Here is a 26,891-nt window from a genome sequence, read left to right on the forward strand (position 1 = left end):
ATGGGAATGCCTCTGAATTACTACAGAGAATTCTTGCCCAGCTGTCTGACTGGTGGGTCTCACCCACATGCTTGGGGTCTAACTGATTGCCGTATCTGAGGTCAGAAAGGAATTTTTCCCCGGGTCAGATTGGCAGAAACCTTGGGGAGGGGGGAGGTGCCTTCTTCTAGAGTGAGGGTTGACCTGCTGGTTTGAACTTGAGTAAATGGTGGATTCTCTGTAACTTGCAGTCTTTAAATCATGATTTGAGGACTTCAGTAATTCAGCGAGAGGCTATGAGCATATTTCAGGAGTAGATGGGTGAGGTTCTGTGGCCTGCAATATGCAGGAGGTCAGACTAGATCAAGATGGTCCCTTCTGGCCTTAGTCTATGAATCTGAGTGGCTGTTTAAATAGAAGTCTTCTGTTTGTACACCTTGTGCTATAAAAGTACAAAGCTGTACTTTCTATAAAACATCTGGGGTACCTAACCTGGATATTGACTGTCTTATCACACTAGATTGAATTTGTCTTCTAATGTACAGTGGGTTTAGGATCCAATACAAGTCTTATTATCTATGGTTCCCTTTTTTAAAAAAAAAGAGAGACTTGGATCAAAAAGAAACACGAGAACTTTTTCGTTTTGGAGCATTTATATTGATAGAAGTAAAACCTGTCCGTCTATAATTCCTTGCACAGTAACATGCTGCACTTCGGATGCTGTATGGTTTTCAAGGGGAAGCGTCTTCTGGTAAGGATAGCAGCTCCCCTTGCAATCGTATAAGAGTCAAGTGAACTTACTCTATCCACCCACTTTAAGACCATGTCTGCACTACAGTGGCACAAGTCTGATGCTGTGGCTGTGCTGCGTTAGCACTGTACTGTTAGATGCTTCCTACTTTGACAGAAAAACCTCATCTGTCAATGTAGGTAATCCACCTCTCCAAGAGACAGTGCTAGGTCAACAGAAGCATTCTTGTATCAACCCAGTTGGATCTATAGTGAGGTTAAGATTGACCTAACTCTCATACAGGGAGTGAAATTTTTTTCAGACTTGTAACTAGGTTGGCCTAACTATCTGGATGCATACCCGTCAGGTAAACTAGTGCTTTCTTTTCATGAGGAATTTTTCATTTATATTATAAAAGACTTTACAATTCATGATTGTCGTGCATTGTATCTTAACTTTTTAAGCTGCATCTTGTATCCTTATTTTAGCCATGCTTTGGTACTAGCCTCAGTCCCCTACTTTTGATGGGTATTTCCAGATTTCCTTCCCTTCGTCTTTCCCTTCTTCCTCACCTGCTTCCCCTCAAAGTATTGATGCTAGAGAATGGGTCAAGTTAAACTCTTGTTCTTTTTGCACATTAGCCAGATTCCAACCCCACAGAGAGCATTTCCCAACCCTCCCCACACAGCCCTGACTCCTTACCCCAAAGGTAACTTACTAAGTAAATATAAGTTGTGAAACTCTTCCTGTTTTTGTCTCTAAGATCTCAGATTTCAGCGGAAAACTCACAAGAGCCTGAAATGACACTTGAGCGGAAAAATGAAAGGGTAAGTTTGGAAGCTCCAGCTTTTTTCCTCTTTTTGACACATGTGATATCCTATAACTAAACTGTGCATTCAACCCTAACTGTGCACTTCTGTACTTGAGCATATCATTGATCAATGTGCTTAATCTAGTGGCATATGGCTTTTGTGGTAGTGTGGTCTTTCTGTGACTTACAGAAGATAGTGATGGTGGAAGACCCCTTGTGATTCTGGGCTGTGGTCAGTATGCTGCATCTGCTCAATTTCTCTTCTGCCCATCTTGGAAGCTGATGGGCAAACCTTCAAACATGCAGCATTTATTGGAGTTTATCCACATCACTATAGGGTACACTATTGCATCATCAGTCCTTTCTAAATAGATTTTGCTTTGCTTGCCTGGGTTCTCCCTCCCTCTCCTCCTCCCCAAACCTCCCCCCCCGACTCTTGTCTCTGAGATTTGCCTTGGTGCCACAGTTCAATATCCAGTTTGTAAACCAGGTAAACTTTTTTCTAACTACTAAGATTCTTTCAGGGTTGTTGCATATTTAACTACATTTTAATTTTCATTTTTCTAAACTAGAAATACAACACCCACTCTGCTTTATATACAGTTGTCTGTGTTCACTTGTATTTCACTTGCTGCACAGGTGGGAAGATGGGTGTGTCTAAAATCTATTTTTTAAATAGGCTAAGATGGGATATCAGAAAAACTTACACTGTCTAAAACTTAGAGAAGTACCAAGCCTGGATACAAAACTGTCTTTATTGTCCAATATCCAGCCTATGTGGGATACTCAGACTTTAAAAAAAACAAAAAAACAAAAAAAACCACACAAAAACCAAATCACCTTTGTAGCCCTTTACAGTGGCAAAGAACCTCCCAAACATAAACTGATGCTATAGATCTCCACCCTAGTAGACTTTTGATAATCTCATAAACAAACTAGAGAAATATAGCCTAGATGAATCTTCTAAAGGTGGGTGCGCAACTGGTTGGAAAACTGTACTCAGAGTAGTTACCAATGGCTCACAGTCAAGCTGGAAGGACATATTGATTGGGGTCTTGCAGGGATGTATCCTGCTTCCAGTTCTGTTCAATATCTTCATAAATGATCTGGATAATGGCAGAGAGAGAACACTTCTATACAATTTGCAGACAATACCAAGTTGGGAGGGGTTGGAAGTGCTTTGAAGGACAGGATTATAATTCAGAATGATCTTGGCAAACTAGAGAAATGGTCTGAAATAGGATGAAATTGAATTAGGACAAATGCACAGTACTGTGCTTAGGAAGGAATAATCAATTGCACAAATACAAAATGGAAAATGACTTCCTAGGAGGAAGTACTGCAGAAAAGGCTTTGAGGGTTATGGGGGATCACAAACTAAGAGTCCACTACATAATACTTTTGCAGAAAAAAAACTGCTAATATATCTCAGAATAACTGGGTGGAGTGTTGTAAGCAAAACATAAGTAATTCTGCTGTACTCAGCACTGATAAGGCCTCAGTTGGAGTACTGTGTCCAATTCTGGCACCACACTTTGAGAAATGTGGAAACTCCAGAGGAGAGCAACAAAAATGATTAAAGGTCTAGAAAACATGACCTACAAGGAAAGATTGGAAAAATTTGATATGTTTAGTCTGCAGAAAAGCATATTCTACATATTCTTCAAGTATGTAGAAGGTTGTTACAAAGAGGAGGGTGATAAATGATCCTCCGTATCCACTGAGGACAGGACAAGAAGTAATGGTCTTAAATTGCAGCAAGAGAGATTTGTTAGACATTAGGAAAAACTTCCAAAATTTAAGGTAATGGTAGTTAAGCACCAGAACAAATGTACCTATGGAGGATATGTAATATCCATCATTGGGGGTTTTAAAGAACAGGTTAGACAAACACCTGTCAGATGGATACTTAATCCTGCCTCAGAGGAGGGGACTGGGCTAGAATGACCTATTGAGGTCCCTTCCACTCATACATTTCTGTGATTGTCTTCCTGAGTCTGAAAATGGCCTGAAACACTTTCCTCTCACCCACTTAACTGCAGTGGGCTATTAGCGCTAAATCCTAACAACTTCAGTCTAAAGCAGCAGTTCTCAAACTGTGCATCAGGACCCCAAAGTGGGTTGCAACCCTGTTTTAATGTGGTAGCCAGGGCTGGCTTAGACTTGCTTTGGCCCCAGGCACCAGCCCGAGCCCCACGGTATGGGGCTTCAGCCTTGGGCAGTGGGGCTGAGATTGCAGGCCCCCTGTCTGGGGTTGAAGCCCTTGAGCTTTGGCTTCTCCCCCTGCCCCAAGGTGGCAGGGATCAAGCAGGCACAGGCATCAATCCCCAGTCTTCCCCCTCCTGGGGTTGTATAGTACTTCCTTGTCAGAAGGAGATCGTGGTGCAATGAAGTTTGAGAACCCCTGGTCTAAAGCATTTGAAAATTGGCACATTTAATGGAAGTGTGCTCAGTCCTAGCAATACCTCACCTGACTCCTAATGAGAGCTAGACTGAGTGTTTAATTCGATCAGTGAGGTGTCTGATGGTCGTGAGTATTTGCTGAGTGCTTTCACTTGATATTTGAACAAGACTGTCACATTATGCACTGCAACAAATCATAACTTCCTGGTTACATGCTATTGAGCTTCCTTTTGTGCACAGAGATGGCTGGAGGCTGACCTGTCAAAGGAGGTGTCAGTTCGGTTATGCCTGGGCAGTAGGACCTCTGCTGTAGCCAGAAGGCCAGCTGCAGTTCTGAAAGAACAGAAGTGCCCAGGCCCAGAGAAGAGCACAGAGCGTCTTCCTGAGCTCACAGAGGTACCATGCCTTTTTTGGCTTTCTGGTTTGGAGAGGTGAACTAATGGAGGGAATCATTTGGGCACAAAAAACCTACAAAAAAAGCCCATCTGACATTAGCTAATGTACTAACCATGTTCAAAAGGGATCAGGGATTCTAGGTGCCCCTTCTTAAGTGAATTTTGTCTGCTAATTGTACCTTCTAATCACTTGGAATCAGGCCATTCTTGCCAGTCCGCTAATATCTGATTTGCAGGGAGCTAGCAAAACAAATGGCTGCTTTTCTCATTCCTTTATAAACTACCTGATTACTTACTTTCTGTGCATACCTTGGTAGATCCTACAATAGAGGAGACAAGGGCATTTTCCTTACTTGTTAGCTCAGCTCAATCAAAAATAGAATTTATTTATTTTTGGTCCACAGATCAAAATCCCTTTCCTACCAGCAGTGAAACTAAACATTACTTAGACTTCTCTCTGCATCCATGACCGTTCTAACAGTGTGTAAGATCAGATACAGACTTCCTAACTGTCAACATGGCCTCCAATAAAGCCACTATAATGTTCCCTTTCATTCCCACTCAGATATGTCTGGGGGATTTAGGTTAGTCTTGTGTTGGGCTCCAAAGGTCACCAAATCTAGACTCTTGTAAACTAAAGGTGAGAAATGAGTTTGAGCTGAGAATGTCCTGCTATCAGCCCCAATCCAATTAAACCAAGTGGTGGTTGGCTGACTTCTGGTGATCACAAGGGCTACCATATTGCATGGGGGACAGGTGGTTTTCTCTTTGAAACTATCTTTTTATTGTCCTTCTGCTGTGCTCTGTTGTCTGCTGATGTGCATGTTCTGCGTTTTTCTATTTCTGCATGCTACCTATTTCTTATTCTGACTTAACTGCATTGATTGACTGTGAAACACTTGCAGTGCTGGTTTTAGTGTTTATTGAATTATCTCAAGCCTCTTAAACTCCCATTATCCCTTTTAATCCTTAAGAAAATGATTGAACTTCCAAACAAGAGCCAGTGTAAACATACCCATGGTTCTGAGCTGGGGTAATCTGATAAATCAAAATGACTTAAGCTATTTTAAATGGCGCTTCAAAATGTAACCATCAAGTAAATATCATGAAGTGCAGGCATCTGTGTGTAGTACCTTAATGTACAAACTTAACAGAAAAAGCTACTAAAGCTAACAATCCTCTGCTCTAAAACTAACACGGGTATTCTTGGCCCCTCCCCCGGTGGCACTGTATGGTCAAGCTCTTCCTCCTTTAGCAGGCTTAATCCTCTACTGGATTTCACTTAAATACTTTTTTCAACTTATTATGATGCACCAGTTGGCCTGCTCAGCATACACCCTAGTTCAGGACTTTCTCGCTAGTCACATTGTGAATTGCTCATTTCAGGACATGGAAAGAGAAATCACTAATGCATTAGGCCATGGCCAGGAGGGTGAGATCTTGAGCAGCGCTTTTAAATTAAAGGTCACCCGTGGGGATATCCAGACGTTGAGGAACCATCACTGGCTCAACGATGAGGTAAAATTAATCCAGTAGGAATGTTTGTTTGTTTTGTGTTCTGCATGCGTATGTGTTAAAATGTGCCCCCAACTTTCTGACATTTTAGCTGCTGACAGGCCTAATTTTCTGATCCACACCTCAGTTCCTACAGGAATATCCATAGGGTTCTGAAAGCTGGGCCTTTAAGAGGGAACAATACTCCTGAAAATATCTCTATCCCTATATTATGCTGCTTTCAAGAGTTAGCAGTAACTTAAGATCAGATTTGACTTTGGGGAGTGGGTGAAATAACAAGTGTTTTTTAACACAGGACTCGAAGGAAGGAAGTTAGTACAGGAGTCTTAGAACTTGAGTTGAAGTCAGTGTGGTCTTTTAGACTGAAAATTCTGAAGAGTCCAGCAGATAAAGTCTGTTTAACTTTAACAGACAAATATGAGTGTGTCTCCTTCACTCTCTGAACTCTACTCTCTCTCTATTATATAGGTAATTAATTTCTACATGAATCTTCTGGTGGAGAGAAATAAGCAGCAGGGATTTCCAGTGCTTCATGCTTTCAGTACTTTCTTCTACCCCAAACTAATTTCTGGGAGTTACCAGGCAGTAAAAAGATGGACCAAAGGTGTGGATCTCTTCAAGCAAGACCTCATCTTTGTGCCCATTCACCTGAGGGTACACTGGGGATTAGTGGTGAGTCAAATTGGCCCATCTTTGGAGTTGGAAGGGAAAGGAAAAACCTAGAAAAGGCTTGCTCTGTAGGCAGCAGGGAGTCTTTGCTATGGCTGTTGCACCAATGCCTGTCTTTCAATAACAGGTAATAGATGTCAGAAGAAAGACCATCAAATACTTTGACTCGATGGGACAAAGAGGCCACAGTATCTGTGAGATTTTGCTGTAAGTAGATGCTTAGTGAATATATTACTGCATTTCACACACAGTGGAAGGATTTTCCACAATCACTCACTGGAAAATGTGATTTACATAGCAAAGACTTACCCCATAATGGACAAGAATCTCTTCCCAAACTAGTCACTGCCAGTAATGTGCAAATTGTAACATCATCCAGCTATTAATTATATTCTGTCCTTCCAGAGACATTTGAGTATGTCTTATGAATGAACCATCATTGAGTGACCCGTTAAAGCTCTCTTGCAAATAGAAAGACAAAGTCCATTCCTCTTTAAGAACATTAACCTCAACACACTTCATAGGACCTGAACTCCTTCCTAGGGGATATTGACATCCTCTATTACCAGTGAGAGATCCCTCTACTTTCTAGCTCTTCTACCTTTTTTTTGCAGCTCTTAAGTAACCCACCAAATTACATTGCACACATAATCCTCTTGTATGCTCTATTGGAGATATTTGAGTTAATTTTTATGTAAATAATAATCCTCCTTTCAGTATGTTGAGTGAATGCTGTAGTTCGTTTGGCACTGACTCTTCTATTACACCAATACTCATGTTTCATGTTACATAAAATCACCCTGTACTTCCCCTTCTTCCCTTCCCCACCTCTGTTGGAGATTAACTTCTGAGGTAAGGGTCTGTGTGAATCACTACCAGTCTCTCATGGGCCTCACTTTTTCTGGCAATGCCATGGCTGCAGCATTACCTGTAAAGTCTCTAACTTCTGATCTAAAATCTCTTAAGTAATGTGAATAGTTCTTAAACAAATGTGGGTTTACCTTCAGCATGGTATGATTATATCCTATAATCCTCCTTCCTGGTACTTCGGGTCATTGGTGCATAATTAGTGAAGACCTTGTCAGGCAACTTTACAGACTATTGGCCTAAAATATGAAGACATTTGTTTAGAAAAATCTGATACCTCTTTTTTGTTTTGTTTTTGTTTAACAGCCAATATCTTCAGGAAGAAAGCAAAACCAAGAGGAACCTAGATATTGATCCTTCAGAGTGGACACTTTACAGCATGAAATCACATGTATGTGAACAGAGTGTTTTGAGTCTGATCCATGTACTGTAGCCCAAAACCATAAAAGCCTTCAAGAGAAACAATTCTAAGTTTTGAATGACTGTTTGTGGGCTTTCTCTAGTGCCCATAATACAGCAGTCCAAACTGGATACCGAAACAATGTTGTGATGGACTCTTTAGCAGTGTCTTCTTTACTTGACTGGCCTTGTCTCTGCTGCTTTCCTGACTCTGTTTAGATGTGAAAAAAATGCTAGCAATCTGGAGTGGACTGGAGTCCTTGGAACATCCATCCAGCTTTCTTCCTTTGGTCCAACAAGCTGGTGCTGTGTCCAAGAAAAATATCTAATGTGTCTCTCAAACTCCATTATTCCTTACTAGGACAAAGGCCATGTCGAGACTAGCACTTCTGTCAGCAAAACTTTTATTGCTCAGTGGTGTGTGGGTTGCAGGGGGGAGAACCCTTCCTATAGTGACATTAGTTTTGCTGGCATAAGTACTGGTGTGCACAGCGCTGTCCGTGGGAGATGCTCTCCTGCTGACATAGCTCCCGCCTCTCGTTGAGCTGGTTTTATGTCGTCGCCGGGAGAGCTCTCTTCCTTTGGCATTAAGCAGCTACACGAGCACTCTGACTGCAGCACAGCTGTATCAGTAGAGCGGTGCCAGTGTAAGCTTGTAAGTGTAGACATGGCCTTTACCTTCATTCTTTTAAGGCGTATGCTGATGCGTGAAAGATGTCAACGATTCCTGTACAGGAACTATGTACAGTAGTTGATCTTTTGTACATGGACTAACTGTATTTCTTGGACTGCAGCTGTGAATCTGGCTTTGAACTTTTGGTGATTATTAGGGTTAGGATAGTAGTGCAAATTAAAAAAAAAATGATGGTAGGTAGCTTTTTATGTGCTGTTTGAGAGACTCCTCTTTCCTCCTACAAAGAGTGTTTCAAATTACTGCTCTTGTCCACGCTCAACCTAGAGTCTTCTCAAAGTCTGTTCTGTCATGGTCTCCAAATAGCTTTGTCTGTAGAGTTCCTCCACCCCTCACTGTGTCACCATCTAGATTGGGTTCAGAAGAAGAAACAAAAAAATTGAAGGTGTTGAGGGGGGAGGAGGCCACAGCCTCACATAGAACATGCCCTGCCTGCTGTGAGCGGGAATTGCTCTTCCCCAGTTCTCAGAGCTTTGCAGGGGCTTTGTCACATTCAGTTAAGAGGAACTCTTCGGATGCCTGTGGAGCTGTGAACTCCAGCTGCTGGTGAATAACTCCTGTTGCTTTGTGCTCAGGCAGTAGTAATTCATGTAATAGATCCCACGTGTTAGTCCTTCCCTGGGTAGTTGGAGTTGTCTTGCCCTGGGTCACTGGAGAACAAGCTGACATTGACAGTTCTGATTTGTAGTCAGTACCTTGTGGGGAGGGAATTAAAGGTCAGAGCTAAATTCTCTTGCATGCAACTTCCACTAGGATCAATGAGAGCTGTTCATGTATTGTCAAAGGCAAAACTTGTCCTTTTAGTAGCTCTCATTGTACAGAATGGGAATTCCCTCCTCCCCTCCATCACTTGCAGGAAGCACTAACTCAGGCGTGAGGGAATCTATATTCTTTCTAGTAAGCAGTGTTAAAAGCCCCACTGGGGCCCATTGTACACACGTAGGTAAAGACATCCTGGGCCTGGAAAGTGTGCATTCTGAAGATTTGACAGGTGAAGGACAGGGATGCTCTCTACCAGCAAATGGAACATGGTGCAGCTGTAGTTGTGTGGTTTGGGAGGAGGTGTTAAAGCTTATTTCCTGGAGTGGAGGACACAAGTGGCTCATTAAAATGCTGATACACAGTACTGAAGATAATGCATTGCATATCTCATAAGAAGAAAGGCATCTTTAAAGCAAGGTGAAGGGACTAACATGCAACCTTCTCCCACTGCTCACTTGTAGGAAATTCCACAGCAGCTGAATGGAAGTGACTGCGGGATGTTTACCTGTAAATATGCAGACTATATCTCCAGAGACAAACCAATCACTTTCACTCAGGTGAGCAAAGTTCTCAAAACTGACCTGTGGCGCATCCAGGCTTTGTGCATGTTTTCCCTGTAATCTGACTCCTCTAGTTAAATTGTAAGCTCATCCCTCACTAGTTACGCAACACCTACCCCCATGGGCCCTGATCTTGGCTAGTGCCTCCAAGTGCTACTGTCTGTACTGACAAGTGAGCCCTCCCAGCCCTGTGAGCTGCGTTCCCTGCCTTTGCTTATGTCCATTTGCCAAGCATCATGTCTCAGTCCTCCGGTGCAGGGGGCTGGAGCTGTTTGTGATAGTAGGCTTGACCTTAGTGATGGTGTCTTCAAGGCTCCTTTCCAAATAGCTTTTTCACAGGTTAAAATATTGGCTGTTTTCAGCTGCATTGGGCTTTTCTTAAAGGACGTGCAGATTCTGTCATGACATTCACATTTTTCATTAAAGTCAGCATTTGCCAGAGCATTTCATTTTCTGTGCCTTAGTGTAGGGCAAAGTTGTGGTATCAAATAACCATTGCATGGGAACTGTGGCAAATGTTGAACACTGACTGTTCTGGTCAGTGCCTACAGAATGTGGGCAAATATGCTTATTCTGACACCCTTTACTCTGGTTTAGTGTTTAATAGAGGGTTGTTTTTTCTTTTAGCACCACATGCCTCATTTCCGCAAAAAGATGGTATGGGAGATACTTCATCAACAGCTGCTGTGACCCCAGACTGAGAGATACTCAGTGATACTATGATCTACCACGTAGTAACAATTAGTTCTTAGCTTAACTAATTTGTTTGAATGCCTTATTTCAAAAGGTACCTGGGCTAACAGCTTCCTCTCATAGGAGTAGGCTGTAAAGCTGTGGTTTTGTCAACTCCAGAGAATTACATTTGTTTGGAATATGCTAACGCATCCTAACCGCAAAGCAAAGAGATCTCTGCAGCCTCTGAGCTGTGACTCCTAAGGGACTGGAATGGAGGGTTAAGAGCAGATCCCAAACAAACTGCATCAGTTCATGTTGCTGAAGACTGGCAACTTCTAGTGCTTCACTGCAACCATTGGAACTGTGGTGCAAACTCTGGCTGGTGCACAGAAGTATCCTATGCAACTGTAGAACAGTCACTGTCTGAAATCACCTTCACAGGGACGACGTGTTTAGCTACTGGTTCCAGGAGAGGTTTGCTCTGCTTCTGGACTATAGAAGACTCCACTTGATTCCTAAAACTGGATTTGTAAAGACCCTAGGAGCAAGGCATTTATGTTTTGATTTGTAACAAATCCATAGTGAAGCCCCTGTAGTGGGGTTCAGTATTTGTTTCAGGAGATTGTCCCATGTGAAAATGAATATTTATTTTTCTTTATTAAAATGAAAGCGTGCTGTAACTTATGGAAGGGTTCTTTTCTGAACTAAAACCTGCAGGAAGAGAACCAGAGTAAATTTTTCAGTTTATCTTTTTAAAAATATTTTCGCATAGGAAGAAAGTGAGCTGGAAACTAAAACATGAATGTGATGTTCCATTAGGAGGTCTGGAAGAGTTTAAGATGAAGAATATAAGAATTGAGGTGGCTGAATACCCTGTGTCAGCAGTGGTCTTTAAATTATTCAGCAGGGGTTGAATGTTATAAGCAGGGAGGAAGAGATGAGGGATGAGAGGAAGAATGGCCCAGTGGTTAAGGTATTAACCTGACACTTGGGAGGCTGGGTTCAGTTCCTCACTTGCCACAGCCTCCTTCAAACAGGACTACATCAGTGTGCAATAAAGAACATTTGAGTGCATGCCAGCAGGGCCCACCTGGAGAAGTCGGAGCACAACACACTGGTGCGTTCCACACATCACACCCCACATAGTCCAGATGGGGCAGTGTAGACCAGCCACTAATTGCTTTATTCAACTTCATGATTTCTGTGACCTCTGATAAAATCCTGTCCCCAGCTGAGCCCTGGGTGCAAGTTTGGGGTCATGTGGTCCAATGATTCCTCAGATAAAGCTCCCCTCAGTGTTAATATTCAAAGGGCTCTAAAACCCATAGGTGCTGTGAGATTTTCTTGAAAATTGCTATTCCCCAACAGAGATGGGCTAGAGTTGACTTACTTACATGTGGCACTTTACAGCTCCAACTCGTGTGGACACTCCTGGCTCAGAGAGTGGGATAAGCTACACTGGACAAAAGAATTCTGGCCCAGGGGATGTTCTAGCTGTGTAACTGTACCAGTAAATTTCTCCCTGTACCCATGAGCTTTGTGAGAAGAACAGCCAGTGAGATGAATAGGTCGGTTCCTACCTCTGCACTATTGTATGGCTGTATTCATCTCCAGCCTGCAGCTATTTGTGAGGGGCCGCTGCAGTGAGTTGATGCCTCTCAGAGCCTTATGCTGCAGAGGTCTGTGAAAAGCCTGTTCCTACTTGCTGTCTCTAGCTTGTAATTGTTCTCCAAGACCTCCCCCCCACGAATCTTAGATGCTGCCATTTCCTTCCCTCTCTGAACAATATAATCCTAATCCTTTTAATCAGCCCAGACACTGGTTTCGTCGCAGCCTCATGCACATGGTGAAGACTGACATAGGGAAGCTATGCTGTTATCTCATTCAATGTCCGGAAAACTGCTCAGTGCTGTTGCCACCTGAAATGTCAGCCTTGATTCAAACCAGGCCAGGAAAGGCCAAGGATCTCCAGACACAGAGGTGGCTGATATGTGGGAGCAGGAGAGCGCCCTGCTGCTGTTGGAAGAGTTTGACTTTGCCATGAGTAGTTGTTCTCTATGTTGGAGCCTGGGGTGCTGATTTATTTTTGTCTCTTCTGTGTTCTTTTCTGAGCCCCCTTTCTGCTCAGCTACAGAAAAAATGAAGGGAAGAGCAGTACATTATCTGCACTTCCAGGTGTCAAGGGCAAAGAGTGATGGGAAAGAAGTGAACCAGTTCCCATTTATAACACGAGTCACAGGGAGGACACCTGTATATGTATTGCCCCTCAGTGGTTCAGCAAGGGCACCCACTCAGGTTTCTGGCTCTCAACTCTCTTGCGTGGAGATACACCTCTCTTCCCCCTTCTGACTGGGGTACTTCCAGGCTGTACAGTTCCCTGGTCAGCAGCTGCCAGGCCTCGGCCTGTTCATAGCAGGTATTTTTTAGTAAGTCATGACCAGGGCCTGGGCTTCTGTGGCGTTTTGTTTGTTGCCCATGATGTGTGCGTGACTTTTTACTAAAAGTACCCATGACAGAAATCTTACTCTTACTGCTCGTCGTTACCATGTGGGCTCGAGGGCAGGTCACGGCTCGAGGGCAGGTCACAGCTCAAGCTGCTTGGGCACCACCTCCCCACTGACTGCTGGGGGCTAGCACAGGCGCAGAGGATGCAGGTTGGTGGCAGACACAGCTGTCCAGGAGTTGCTTATGTCTTGAAGCCACCAGGCTGTGTGAGTGAGTCTCGGCCACCCTGGTTTTGGTCGGACACACACCTCAATGCTCTGGCTGGCTCAACCACTGTATGTTTTAAATACTGCAGCAGCTCACTTCCAAACGGGCTGGGAATGGGTGCAGCTTCAGGGACCAGAACACCAGCAGGTGCCTGAAAGAAGAGACTGGGCTTGGGGGGGGGGGGCAAGAGGGGGTTGAGACAAACAAAGCGGCAGAGGGGAGACAGGGGACCCTGGTATGGGGGGGGGGTAAGGGAGAGGGACAGAAGGGCACACAGAGCCCACTTGCATGGTGGGGATAGGGTTTAGACTGAGATGGGTGTGGGTAGAGAATGGGGGACCCTGGTGTGGGGGAAATGGAACTGGGGTGCACGGAACTAAGCCTTGTCAGAGACCAATGTCTACAGGCAAGTGATTGCCATCTGTCCCTCAAGCAGTACTGGGCCTGCAGAGAGCGGTGCTGTGACAGTGGGTGGTCCTGTATCGTTGGGCACCGGTGCCTAAGAGACCGCCTGGGTGATGGGGATCTGTGCTAAGGTGATCTTAGGTGGGAGGCTGGCTGGTAGCGGGAGTGTGGGGTCCGCTGCCTTGATTCCAGCAATCCATGCCTGGTGGAAGGAGAGCGCAGTGCCAGAGACCTGGGTCTTCTAGCCAGTGACTAAGTTTGCAGAACCGGTGTCCTAGGCTGTGGGGAGGGGGAAGAACGCCTGTTCTCCGGAGACCAAGGGTATTCCCCTGCCCTTTGGGGAGGTCCTCTGACTGACTTGCCCTTGGACCCTGTGGTGCTGGCAGGCCTACCAGGTTTTTGGGCATGTGGACTGGCTTGGGTGATGAAGGTCCCCATGGAGAATTCCAGCTCCTACCACCCCCAGGAGCCAGAGGAAGATCCCTGGCTGGAGTAGGGGGTCTATTTGTAGCAGTATTCCCCTGTATCTCTGGGGCAGGCAGGTGGCCTGAACTAGGTCCTTTGCTTAGCACCCCCTTCTCCTCCTTGGATGGTACCAGGAAATCCTTTTCTTCAGTTGATTCTTGGGCACTGGTGAGGGCACTCTGCACTGATGCCGAGGCACTAGGAGCAGAGGGCTTCGATACTGGGCACAGCGCAGCCTCCATCAGGAGGGCTCTCAGGCACAAGTCCCTCTCTTTTGAGTTCTGGGATGAAAGTTTTTGCAAATCTGCACTTGTCCTTTATATGGGATTATCTCAAGCTCTTCAAACAGCTGCTGTGGAGGTCACTGATAGGCATTGGCCTGTTGCATAAGGAACACAGCTTGAAGCGCTGCTCCAGGGCAAAGTCCCAGCCAGGACTCTAACCACTAAACTAACGCTTAGCCCTGGTCTATGCTACAGGGTTAGGTCGATATAAAAATGACTACGTCTATACAACCAACCCTGTTCCGTTGACCTAAAGGGCTCTTAAAATCCCTGACAAGAGGAGTAGCGCTAAAATCAACCTTGCTGGGTCAAATTGGGGGTAGTGGGGATGTAAATCAACACTATTGGCCTCCGGGAGCTATCCTAGAGTGCCATTGTGACCACTCTGGACAGCACTTTGAACTCTGATGCACTAGCCAGGTACACAGGAAAAGTCCCGGGAACTTTTGAATTTCATTCTCTGTTTAGTCAGCCTGGCGAGCTCAGCAGCACAGGTGACCATGCAGTCACCCCAGAATTGTAGAGTGTAGAATGTTTCTATGCTCCTCCATCACCTCCGTCCTTGGGGTTGTCGCAGATTAGAAGGTGAAAAAAACGCACTTGTGATATGTTTTCTGAGCTCATGCAGTCCTCGTGCACTGATAGGGCACAGCTTAATGCATGGAGGCATTCAGTGGCAGAGGCCAGGAAAGAATTAAGTAAGCGTGAAGAGTGGAGGCAGGACGCAATGCTGAGGCTAATGGGGGAGCAAACGGACATGAAGAACAGTCTGCTGGAGCTGCAGGAAATCCAACAAGAGCACAGACCCCCGCAGCATCCATTGTATAACCGTCTGCCCTCCTCGCCATATTCCAGATCCTCCTCATCCAGCCGCCCAAGAACGTGGGGCGGGGGGGGAGGCTCTGGGCACGCGGGCACGCAGCCACTCCACTGCAGCGGATGCAACCAAGCAACAGAAGGCTGTCATTCAAACAGTTTACATATTGTAGCCACACTAAAAATCAATGTGGCCTTGTCCTTCCCTCCTCCTGCACCCCACACGGGCTACCTTGTCCATTATATCTCTCTCTCTCTTTTTTTTAATTAATAGAGAAAGAATGCAGGGTTTCAAAACAATAGTTACCTTATTTCAAAGGGGGAGGGTGGCTGGCTTACAGGGAATTAAAATCAACAAAGGGGGCGGTTTTGCATCAAGGAGAAACACACACAGTTGTCACACCGAAGCCTTGCCAGTCATGAAACTGGTTTTCAAAGCCTCTCTGATGTGCAGCGTATCTTACTGTGCTCTTCTAATCGCCCTGGTGTCTGGCTGCTCAAAATTGGACACCAGGCGATTTGCCTTGACCTCCCACCCTGCCATAAATATCTCCCCCTTACTCTCACAGATATTATGGAGCACACAGCAAGCAGCAATAACCATGGGAATGTTGGTTGCGCTGAGGTCTGACCTAGTCAGCAAACAGCACCAGCAAGCTTTTAAACGTCCAAAGGCATATTCTACCACCTTTCTGCACTTGCTCAGCCTATAGTTGAACTGCTCCTTACCACTGTCCAGGCTTCATGAGCCATGGGAGCAAGGGGTAGGCCGGGGTAGGTGTGATTGTGTGGTGCTGCGAGCTGGGAGAGCAGCCTGAGGCAGAAGCTTCCAGTTCACATGGTAGTCCAGGAAGGACTGAATCTCCATGAGATGAAACTGAAAAGAGAATGACCTGGAGTCACTCCCATTCGGTGCTCTAAGAGGAGAATAGCCATGTCTGTCCAGGCGCCCCTGATGGATCTCAGCGAGGTCTACCAGGAGACATACAACGGCTATCAGTCCTACCGCACCGTCTGTCACAAAGGCAAGGAGCTGCTGCTGTGTAGCACTGCAGTACTGCGTCTGCCAGCAGCACCCAGGAGACGTACGGTGACAGTGAGCTGAGCGGGTTCCATGCTTGCTGTAGTAGGGCTTCTGCATGGGTAACCCAGGAAAAAAGGTGTCAAACGATTGTTTGCCGTTGCTTTAACGGAGGGAGGGGGGGCCTGACGATATGTACCCAAAACCACCCCCAACAATGTGTTTGCCCCATCAGGCATTGGGAGCTTAAACCCAGAATTCCAATGGGCAGCAGAGGTTGTGGGAACTGTGGGATAGCTACCCACAGTGCACCGCTCTGTAAGTCGATGCTAGCCACGGTAGTGAGGACGCACTCCACCGACTTAATGCGCTTAGTGGGACCCACAGAATTGACTGTATAAAATTGATTTCTAAAAATCGACTTCTATAAAATCAACCTAATTTCATAGTGTAGACATGCCCTTAATTAAATTGGCTCACTAAGTACCTAAGAACTATATACAAACGGCATAATGATGGACCGTTAAGAGCTGCTAACACTTTTGGGATGCAAGACAAAGTGCTCTGACCAACTGTCATGGTAGTAAGAAGGAAGCGAGAAGGTGTAGGGCCAGCAGTGCCTAATGGACCACCGCATGGGTGCACCACTGCAGAGGGCACCACAGCTGATTCTGCTAGGCAAAAATCTCTGAGTGGAGGGGGGCGTGCACACACACCTAGAATGGAAGTGACATGAGCAAGCACTTGAAGAAAAATGAGGGGTTCAGGGTGCAGAGGGGGCTCTGGGCTGAGCAGGGAGTTGGGGTAGGGCCAGGGATGAGAGGTTTGAGGTGCAGGATGGTGCTCAGGGCAGGAGCAGGGGGGTTGGGAGTAGGGGTTTGGGGTATAGGAGGGGACTCAGGGCTGGGGCCAACGGGTTCAGAATGCAGGAGGGGATTAAGAGCTGGAGCAGGGGGTTGGGGCATGGGCTCTGGGGCCAGGGATGCAGGGTTGGGGGTGCAGGAAGCAGCTCAGGGCTGGAGCCAAGCAGTTCGGCATGTGGGAGGGGGCTCAGGGCTAGGGGTGCGGGAGGGGATGGGGGTGCAGGCTCTGGTGTGGGGATGAGGGTTTTGGGGTGCAGGCGAGGGGCTCAGGGCTGAGATGGGGGGGTTCAGAGTGCAGAGTTTGGGTGCCAGAGGGGGCTGGGGCAGGGAGTTGGGTAGCAGGCGAGGGTGCGGGCTCCAGCTGGGCAGCGCTTACCGTCGTCAGCTCCCGGAAGCGGCCAGCATGTCTGCCTCCTAGGTGGAGGGAGCAGAGGGCTCTGTGTGCTGCCCTGCTCGTAGGCACTGCCCCCTGCAGCTCGCATTGGCTGTGATTCCTGGCCAGCGGGAGCTGAGGAGCCAGCGCTCCGGGCGGGGGCAGCACGTGGAACCCCTGCACCTAGGAGCCAGACATGCGAGCTGCTTCTGGGAGCTGCACAGCGCCAGGGCAGGCAGGCAGCCTGCCTTACTGCCGCTGCACCAACGGGTGGGCTTTTAGTAGCCCGGTCAGCAGGGGTGACCGTAGCCACCAGTGTCCCTTTTTCACCGGGTGGTCTGGTCGAAAAGCTGGATACCTGGCAACCTTATCTGCACCCTAGTTGGCTTTGGTGTAATTGAACTGGGCAGGCCCCTGCATAGTCATGCTTAGCTCATGTTAAGCGAGGCTTAATTAAACCTGTTCCTAAGCGACATTCACCAGGTCTCAACTGAAACCGTGCCTTACATTAGCACAGCACAGATCAGTGTGTCATCTCTCCACCCCAGGGTCTGACCTGGCCTACTGCGGACTAGCCTGTGGGTTGGGCTGGCCTCAGGAGGTGGGCCACATGGATGACTGCCCGGGGGGCTGGGGAGTGGTGCCATGCAGCAGTGCAGAGGTGTGCGCTGCTGGTGTAGTGTTAGAAACTGCTCCCGGCTGGCAGGGAAGCACCTTGGGGGCAGATGTCTCCCTGCTTCCTCCTGGCAGAGGAATGGAGGGGGCACGCAGCGCCGCACAGGTACTGCTGTTCCCCCCATGCCCTCACAGGCGCTGCAAGGAGCACCAAGTGCCCTGTGCCTCCAGAATACTTTCCCCACTGGGGATGTGCTGCTGCGCTCTGCCCTCCCCTTATGGGCCCAGGGAAAGTGACCTTGATGCAGGGAACCCTGACGTTGCTCCTCGTTCACCCCTCCCCACACCTTAGGGGGGGTGCGCAGAGCAGTGGTGGTGGTGGTGGTGGGGGGATTGAGCAGCAATGCCAGCTGTTCCCTGCATCCAGGTCAGTTTCCCTACATGGGCCGCAGGGAGAAACTGAGGGATTAGGGGATGTGGGGCGGGGGCAGGGCTTAGGACACAGGAGGGGTGTGCAGGGGTATAATGCAAGGGGTGGGGGAAAAGAGGGGGGGGTAGGGACCCCACAGGGGCAATGTGGAGCGTGCACCCGCAGGGACCAGGGGGCACCAAAATACAAGGTCTCCCGGGATGCTATTTTCCCTAAGGCCAGCCCTCCCTGTCACGCGCCTCCCCCCCATGGTCTGCCCAGCATGACCTGCCCCAGTGCTGACTAGCAGCACAGAAGCACCAGGGCAGGGGCACAAATGTAATGGCTAAAGAGTGATGCTAGCGCTTGGCCTTGGGCAGTCAATGCTCACAGCTGCACCGTGGCACAGGGCAACCCCTCACCTGTTTGTCTTGCTCTTATACACACACTGAACACTGCTTTGTCCCAGCAGCATTTCACTCGTCACTAGCGCTGGTAACTGTAAACCCAGCAAAACCGTGAGTGAAGTGTCTTAAAAAGCCATTGAATTAAGCTCCTTGGCTTTAGAAATCAGTATTTGGGGTTACGCCTACTTGATGTTTTTTGGTGCTAGCCTGTTCCTTGGGCAGCCATTGGGGAGGAGTAGTCGAGTAGGAACCCTGCTTTCTATTCCCACATCAGTCACTGCTGACTTGAGTCAGTCACTTCATCGCTGCAACAGTGTCCCCAGCCACAAAATGGGGCTGCTTCTTACCAGCCAGCGTAAAGTACTTTGTACTCGTTGTGTCTAGGCCACCTATTGCTCTGGCCGCATGTGTCTTTCCATAGACCGTGGCTGCACTGGAGCTGGGGATGTATGGTAGCTCAGGTAGACATACCCACACTAGCAGTGTCGCAGCTGTGGCATAGGCAGGGCTAGCCATGCCCTACGCAGGGTTCTGCATGGGGAGGGGGCGTACTTGAGTTGTGGTGGCTAACCCAGCCTGCTGCTCATGCTGCTGTGATTACACTGCTATTCTAGGTGCCCTCCCTCGATCAGAGTATGGCTGCCCAAGCTGGACTTTACACCCCAGCTCCACCATAGCCATCCCAAGGAGAGCCACAGCCGAGAGGTTTGGGGCCCTAGATCTTGGGCCCTGCATTGGTTGGGCCTGAAAGCAGCATGCTCAGCCCGTCAGGAGGAGAAACTGCCTCACATCACTAAACAGCATCTCACCTAGCCAACTCAGGGGCCCCAAGAGCCTCCAAATAGTCTGCGCCAGCTGTCAGCCCCAGAGTGGTGGCTGCAGCACAGGGCCTCCACAGTGTGGGGATGGGGAGGGTAGAGAGGATGCCCCTGGGATCCAGCTGCAGAGCAGAAAGTAGGAAGGTGGCTTAGGGTCCGTGCTACCCCTGGGAAATGGACCATTATTTCCTGGTCTCATGGCTAGCAGCAAAGGCACGGGAGTGAGCCTGAGACATCCGATCTGTAGCGAGGTATGTGCCGGGGCATTGCTCCATTGCCTGTTCTGGCAGGATTTAAATGGAGCTGGGACTGGGACAGATGGTGGAGCGAGAAATGGCATATCACAGCCTTGGAGAGGTGCCCATAACCAGCCTGGCTGCAGCAGCGTAGCAAGGAGACGGCTGGTCTAGTGCAAGTGGCCTGGTGTTTGCACCTGCCTGCTGAAGGACACCTTCGTGTCCATGCCGCTGGCCTGAATCACACATGCATGATCCCCCAAGGATTGGCCCGATGGCCTTTACTGCTTGTTGCTAGTTTTGCTCTTGATTTGAAGCCTCCCCCATGATCAAATTGCTTTGGGACAGCTGCCAATTTCTCCCACTTTTATATGTCCTCCGAGTAATGTTGCCATGTCCCCTCTTTTAGGGCTATTCACTGCTTTACACAGCTCCCGGTGGACCCAATGGTGGTCTGGCTGTGGCTCTAGGGCACGACTAGGGCCTTTTATAGCCCACCCACTGCCCACCCTTCAGCCAGGCTGCAGCCAAGGCTTCTCAGCCCTTACAGCCCTAGTCAATTCTGTGACATTAAATGAAAATAAATACCAAGGTGAGGCTCTTGTTAGCTGGATATATTTCTTTTTTTCACAGAACACTGTTTGCAGTAGAGGAAACTGGCATTGCAGTCTGTTGGTACAATGGTATGTTCACGTAAACCAGTACATGGTCATCCTTTAGCGTAGAAAACTCTAATAGCGTGTGCCCTATCAAAACTCAGTTCTTCTTCTTCAATCCTTTCTCTCTCGGGTTGTCTTTTTGTCAAGTTTGTTTCTAAGAACATTTTCAAGGTTTCTCCAAAGGAAAGGCCATCGGCTCTCAGCTAGCAGAAAGATAATACAGAGCTGTCGTTGCACACGCGGGCCGGCACCTTCTCCAGCTGGGCAGCTGACTTGGTCTAGATTTTTTTCCAACTCATTTTTATTAAAAAAATAAAAAAATGCTCCAACTATCAGTTTTACAAGGCATACAAAATCTCTAAAAGGGAAACACGAGGGCAAGGTGCTGAGGTACGAAAACACCTGAGGTAGTTTTTTTTTTTTTCTCTTCTTTAAAAAGAAAAAAAAATTGCAATTTCCATGCCCTGGGCCAACAACATCTTGTAAGTTATTTTTGCTTCCCCTCCCCCCATTTAAAAAATAAAAAGAAAGAAAGAAGCCCCTTTCTCCAATCCTGATGCAGTATCCCCCCGCCCACAGGGGCTGAAGCTTCTTGTTTTTCTTTCTTTCTTTCTTTTTTTGCAAAAATGCTCGTATAAGTACCATTGTGGTTGGGTTGGGTGATAACCAAAGTGGAAGTTGTGGCTGGGTGTTTCTTGTGTTTGTTTTCGGTGGTGTGTTACTTAGAGCACGGCTGATGTGGTGGTGGAGAGAGAGAGAGAGAGAGAAAGTGAGAGGGAGGGAATAGGACAGGATGCAAAAACCAGTGTGGAATCTGTGAAGCAAAGAGAAACTGGTATGTGAGCTGGACAGAGATATATAGAGAGATTCCTCTTCTAAGAGACGGTATCCCTTGTGTTGGCACAGACAGAGAATCCAAACGCTGCTCTTCCTAAAGCCTTTACGGAAATTGCCACTTTTTACCCTCTTTTAATTTTGCTGCTGGCAGTATCTTCAGTCTATTTTATATTAGATATCCAAGTGGACTCGTTTCTTTCCTTAGATGTCTTAAAAAGCCTGCTTTTTCAGTAAAACAAAAAGCCTCAAAAAACAAGTAAAAAATAAAAAAAATTACCTTTTTTTAAAAAAAGAAAAGAAATCGGTTAGTTTCGTTACTGATATATTAATTCTAAAATATATTAATGCTGCGAGTACCACCTCATGCACTGCAGCCCATGCACTGTAAAAATCTTCTCATCTAGTGTGTGCACACATGCACAAAGAGTGGGTCCTAAAGAGCTGTCAGTGGGATGTTTGCCCCATCTCCGCCTATGTTAGTCCAACTAAAGGGATAGCGTCGCGCTCGTAAATAGAGGAACATGGAGGCTGTGGCCTGGAAGAGTCTGCAGAGCCCCTGCTGTGTGGCATCGTCAGTGTGAGTGGGTTGGAACCCTCCCCCTCCCCACTGTGAGTCCTCTGCACAGCCCAGCCGTGGGCAGACATTTATGCCTCAGGAGGGTCTTTGGTTGGCTCCCCGATCTGGTGCTCTGGCAGGTGTTGGAAGGGCTACATTCAATCTGTTGTTGTTGGCTGGCGTGTCGGAGCCTCACTTGCTGCGCTGTAGGGAAGGGGCTCCCTGAACATGTTTCTGCTCCTGCTGCTTCACCTGCTGTACGATTTCCCTGATCTTGCGCTGTGCAGTCTGCGGGCAAAGCGAGAGAGAGAAAAACAGCTGCAGAGATGGGCCAGGCAGGGTGGCACCCCGTGGCCCAGTGCAGCGCCCCCCCCTGGTGCAGAGAGGCCTGTGTCTCTTGGGGCAGGAGAGAGTAAGGCCTGGGGTTGTGTGGGGCATGCACAGCGAGTTTGCAAACCGCCTTGGCCTGCAATGCTGCCCAGGGCATGGGGTTTTCAAATGCGCTCAGTGCTGGGCTGGCTGGGGCTGAATTTCCATCCCTCGGTACCCTGGCTCAGCTGTACGAAGCAAACCCTTGTGTGCCGGCCGTGCCGTCACTTCCGCGCTGTGACTGTGCTGCCTGCCCCTCATGCGGCCTGCCCACGCCCTGTATGTCACGGCTCTTGCAGTGATAAAGCCTGGCATGGCAGCGCCCACAGCCAAGCAGGGTTCTACTGGGCCTAGCATGTCCGCCACCAAATGGCTGCTAAATCCTGACTCCCTGTGACCCCATAATTTGAAATTCCAGTCTGTAACCCCAGAACTGGACAGTACTGCAGTCAGCCATCCTGTGTGTCCAGCCACCACTAGCTGAAAACCAAATGCCCCAGAGCTAGGAATAATCTTAGGCCCTGAAGGGCAAGGCTGTGCAGCTGCATGTTTGTGGTTTGCTAATCAGAATAGGAGGAAGGGGCAGAGAGTCAATGCGCCATGAGAACGGGAGGCATGTTTAGAGAATCGACCTTGGTTCAGGGCCCCTGACACGTACGTTTTATTGTTATGACTGGAAATACTAGAAATGTTTTGATGATGAGAAATAATGAATAGTTTGCTGAAATTAGGGGTTACTATGGTGACCCACCAGGAGTCACTATGAGTAATGTGCTTTGTTTAAGTTAGCTATAAAAGATTAGGCAAAAGGATACACTTTGGAGCAGCCTGAGGAAGCTTTCCTTTGGGCAAGAAGCTGGCACCTAAATTCCCCAGCAGCTGGGCGGAAGGAGGGCACCCGAAAGGCTGGTAGCCGATTCCTCAAAACCAGTCCAAGCTTTGAGTAAATACAGATGTTTGGGATGCGCTAACCCTGCTGCTACACTACAGCATGTGGGTGTGTGTGTGTGCGCTTAAGAGCTAATAAAAAGTAGTTTTAGGTAAAAGTTCTTTTGTTTGTACCAATCATTTTTCAGACAGAGGAGCTGTGTCCCCACTGATGAATTCCTGATACCACCTAGAGAGAAGCAGTTAAGTCAGCACTGCACTGAGTTCTGAAACCCTGGGTAATGAATATCCCCACTCTTCTATCCCAGGGTGTGCCGTGATGTATGGCCAGGTGAGCAGGACTCAGGGGATGCTCTTTCTATTTAGCCTTTAGGGAAGACTCTAGTGGCTGCCATTAGCATAGAGACAGTCAGTAGAGGCTGGATGCTGCCCGTTGCGATGACCGGGTAGATTCTCTCCCCCTTTGCTCTTGCAGCACAAATAGTTCACAAACTGGGCATCGGCAGGCGCTTGTGGGTGCTCATGAGGCCCCTTATGTTTGAAAATCTCGGTTTTAGTCCCTAGTTTATAACCAACAAAATCATACACTAGCACGTTCCACCCTTATCAGCTCGGGCGCGCTCACTGTGGTGCTACGGGACAGGCCCTCGCCAGCCACGGGGCTGGAACATTCTAGAAGGATCAGGGAAATAGCCACCCGTAGCCCTGAGCTTTCCAGGGAGACAGATACAGACACAGGTCTGTATCAACCTAACACTGACAGAATGGCTCCAGTCAGCGGTTGGACCTGCAAGACCCCAGCTATCACCTGGGGATGGTGTGAGGGGTAGACTTTTGGGGGGGGGGGCAAGGGGAGGGGAATTAAATGCAAATCCTATCCCGATGCAATGTGACTGAGGCAAATTTAAACAAACTAATGGTCAGGCAACAGAAAGGTTCAGGTGATTACAACTCTGACCTCTTTGCTCACGGGTTAGATTGTGAAATGTGTGTACCCTGATATCCACAGTGGGACTGATCCAGTTTGCCTTGACATCAATGCCCAAGTCCCTATTGACTCCAGTGTGAACAGGATGAGAGCCGATGTGTGCAATGTGGGAAAGTTAACAATATTAGAATGGTAACAATCATTTACAAATGAACTGTTTCCATATCACATTAATAGACCTGCTTACACGTATAGGAAATGAACTGTCTCTGATGTGTGGTACGTACACTTTAAATCTAGGGACAACACACCCGAATGCACGTACTGAAATGGTTTTGTATTTATGGGACATCAGGCCTCACCCCTTGCATCGGAACAAAGACGGCGGGATTAGTATAGATAATACAGATTTTGTCCCTGATGTGAAGGGGCGGATGGATTTCCCTTCTGCCACAAAAGACTTTGGAAATGAAAAATATTCATGCCCTGTACCTGACTGGCAAAAAAATGCCCGATGATTTTAACGACAACTTCCTCATTCTCATCAGGAGTTTGGTCACGGGGGACAATGACTTCTGCACTGGTTAAGTTCTGCAGTTCGTTCACCTGCAGGAAGAGAAGTTTTAACAACAGTCTGTGTGCATTGTTAACCGCTCCAGCTACTGTACCTACCCCCAAGCTGTTCCTGGGTCTTCCTCAAAGCCCAGACAGCAGCAGGACAGCCAGCAGGGGTGTTCTGCTCCTCCTGTGTGTCTGCTCCAGCAGGCTGCTCGGGGTGTGGAAAAGATGGTCTAGGGCTGTGGTCAGTGGATCCAGGACTCTATGGATCCCGGACGGGCTGCACGAGGACAAACTGGGAGCTCTCTCGGTGTCTCCCTCCTTAGCACCTCTAGCAAAGCGTGTTTACTGGGGCTTTGCTCACTGGAGACGTCTCTAGACTGTCACCCACAGGCAGAGTCCAACCAACCGACTGGAGGGATCTCTCCCCTCTTCCCACATGCCTTTGTACCTTCCTGGGCTTCTCAGATCTGCAGTGGTATGAGCTCAGCTCTGCTTATCCAGCTGTGCCAGTGCCCAGCAATTCCAATAGCCTCCCCTTAAGGAGTCAGGCCATCCCCCAAAGTGGCTGAAAGATGGGTAACTAATGGTTCTGCAGTGCCTCCTGCTGGCCAATAAGTACAGGGAAGGACTCAGTGAGACACAGTTTTGGCTCAGGCATCAGCAGGACTGGTGCCAGAGGGGGTGATGCCAGTTGAACCCAGCAGAGACTTTCCTGCCAGGCTGTCGGTGCAGTTCACTGGGAAAGACTCAACAGCACAGGACCGTGGGCCGTGTCTGCTGCAGGATCAGAGCTGTTTGTATAGCTGAACTTCAATAGCTCAGATATAGGCTAGAGGTTTGTTACAGGAGTGGGTGGATGAGAGTCTGTGGCCTGCATTGTGCAGGAGGTCAGACTAGACGATCATAATGGTCCCTTCTGACCTTAAAGTCTATGATTCTATTACTGAAGGCCCTGAAGTGACCCCAGCTGCTTTGCTAGGTGTGTGCGCAGGGGGGTCCTGTCCCATGTGGTTTTCTCTCCATGCTGGACGGCTATAAGAGCTACAGAACCATCGGCAAACAAAGCCAAAGTAATTTCAGCTCCGCAGCTCCCCACTCCCCTGGGTCTGGCTGCGGCAGACTGCCGTGCTGCTGGCTGACGTACCGTTTTGCCACCTTTGCCTATCACGCGTCCAGCTGCAGAGGAAGGCACCTTAATGTGGGCTTCAAGCTTCACTTCTTCTTTGGGGTTAAAGAAGTTTTCTTCCTTCAGTTTGCCAAATATCCGGCCCTGGGCCTGAGGAGGAAGAAGATCCCATGATGAATTCCAGGCTCAAGCTCTGTATTTCTGTGCACATGGGGCAGGGAAGGGAGAACTGGACTGGGCTGCAGCAAGGGAGAAGAGTGGTCTATGGGCTAAACCACTGGACTGGGAGGCAAGGTGAGTTCTCTGCTCCATCAGACCCCTTAGGGGCCAAGGCCAGGGTTCAGAGATGCCTTGCACGCAGCAGCTCCCAGTTAGGCACCTTGCTGAAGTGGCCAGATTTTCAAATGCTCTTAGCATCCAGTGATTCTGGATCAGGCCCCTATCCTGGGTACTGAGCACGCTGGGACATCTGGCCTTTCACCTCTCAGCTCCTTGCCTGCACAGTGGGAATAACACCACTCCTGTGGCTGCCTTGTCTGTGTGGCACCTTGTGCGCCGGGGCCCCGACCGTGAGTCCCGGCAGCACCTCGCGCGCCAGGGTCCTGCGCTCCTGAAATTCTACGTGGCCATTTCTGCACCACGGGCCCAGAGGGCATCGTGAGGGCCAGAGGAGGACACTGGGATCCTGAGGCAGGACTGTGGGCAGTCTCCTTCCGGTAAGTGCAGAGTGGAAGCGGAATGATTGAGGCTGTGATGCCCCCGGCTCACAGCTCCACTGCCTTCTGCCAGAATGCAAATGTTACTAGCCACGTAGCTCCATAGCCCTTGTGAGTGCAGAGGACACGGCTCTGAGGTGTGTTCTGCCCCTGTTCCTTTCAAGGAGGTGTTGACACGGAAGCATAATGATGACACGACACCCATGACCACGGTTAACTATCTGAGGGCTGATTGCTTTTGTAGTGACGCCCAGCTGCTCTGGAATTGCAGGGGGAGCCCGAGACTGCAGGCTGAACGGGAGCTGAGCTCTGCCAATCTGTCCTTATCATGCTGAGCTTTGGCTGCCTGCTGGGCAGCAGCACCCTTTCCT

The 26,891-nt window shown here is 48.2% G+C and overlaps 2 protein-coding genes across 3 annotated transcripts in view; one reads left to right on the forward strand and one right to left on the reverse strand.

The window, feature by feature from the left end:
* SENP2 (SUMO specific peptidase 2) overlaps nt 1–11,136 on the forward strand; it is a 50,313-nt gene extending 39,177 nt beyond the window's left edge. The window contains exons 10-17 of the mRNA XM_077827258.1: nt 1,473–1,536; nt 4,164–4,319; nt 5,705–5,836; nt 6,302–6,505; nt 6,630–6,709; nt 7,676–7,760; nt 9,683–9,778; nt 10,409–11,136. Coding sequence (XP_077683384.1) covers nt 1,473–1,536; nt 4,164–4,319; nt 5,705–5,836; nt 6,302–6,505; nt 6,630–6,709; nt 7,676–7,760; nt 9,683–9,778; nt 10,409–10,471 — 880 coding nt within the window. The 3' untranslated portion in view covers nt 10,472–11,136. The remainder of the gene's footprint in view (nt 1–1,472; nt 1,537–4,163; nt 4,320–5,704; nt 5,837–6,301; nt 6,506–6,629; nt 6,710–7,675; nt 7,761–9,682; nt 9,779–10,408) is intronic.
* A 9,343-nt stretch (nt 11,137–20,479) lies between these two features.
* Nucleotides 20,480–26,891, reverse strand: part of IGF2BP2 (insulin like growth factor 2 mRNA binding protein 2) — a 101,601-nt gene continuing 95,189 nt past the window's right edge. For both annotated transcript variants that reach the window (XM_077826054.1, XM_077826053.1), the window contains 3 exons: nt 25,823–25,954; nt 24,610–24,723; nt 20,480–22,220 (listed from right to left, as the gene is read on the reverse strand). In XM_077826054.1, coding sequence (XP_077682180.1) covers nt 22,125–22,220; nt 24,610–24,723; nt 25,823–25,954 — 342 coding nt within the window. In that variant the 3' untranslated portion in view covers nt 20,480–22,124. The remainder of the gene's footprint in view (nt 22,221–24,609; nt 24,724–25,822; nt 25,955–26,891) is intronic.

This window comes from Eretmochelys imbricata, chromosome 9, assembly GCF_965152235.1.
Source record: "Eretmochelys imbricata isolate rEreImb1 chromosome 9, rEreImb1.hap1, whole genome shotgun sequence".
Taxonomy (NCBI): domain Eukaryota; kingdom Metazoa; phylum Chordata; order Testudines; family Cheloniidae; genus Eretmochelys; species Eretmochelys imbricata.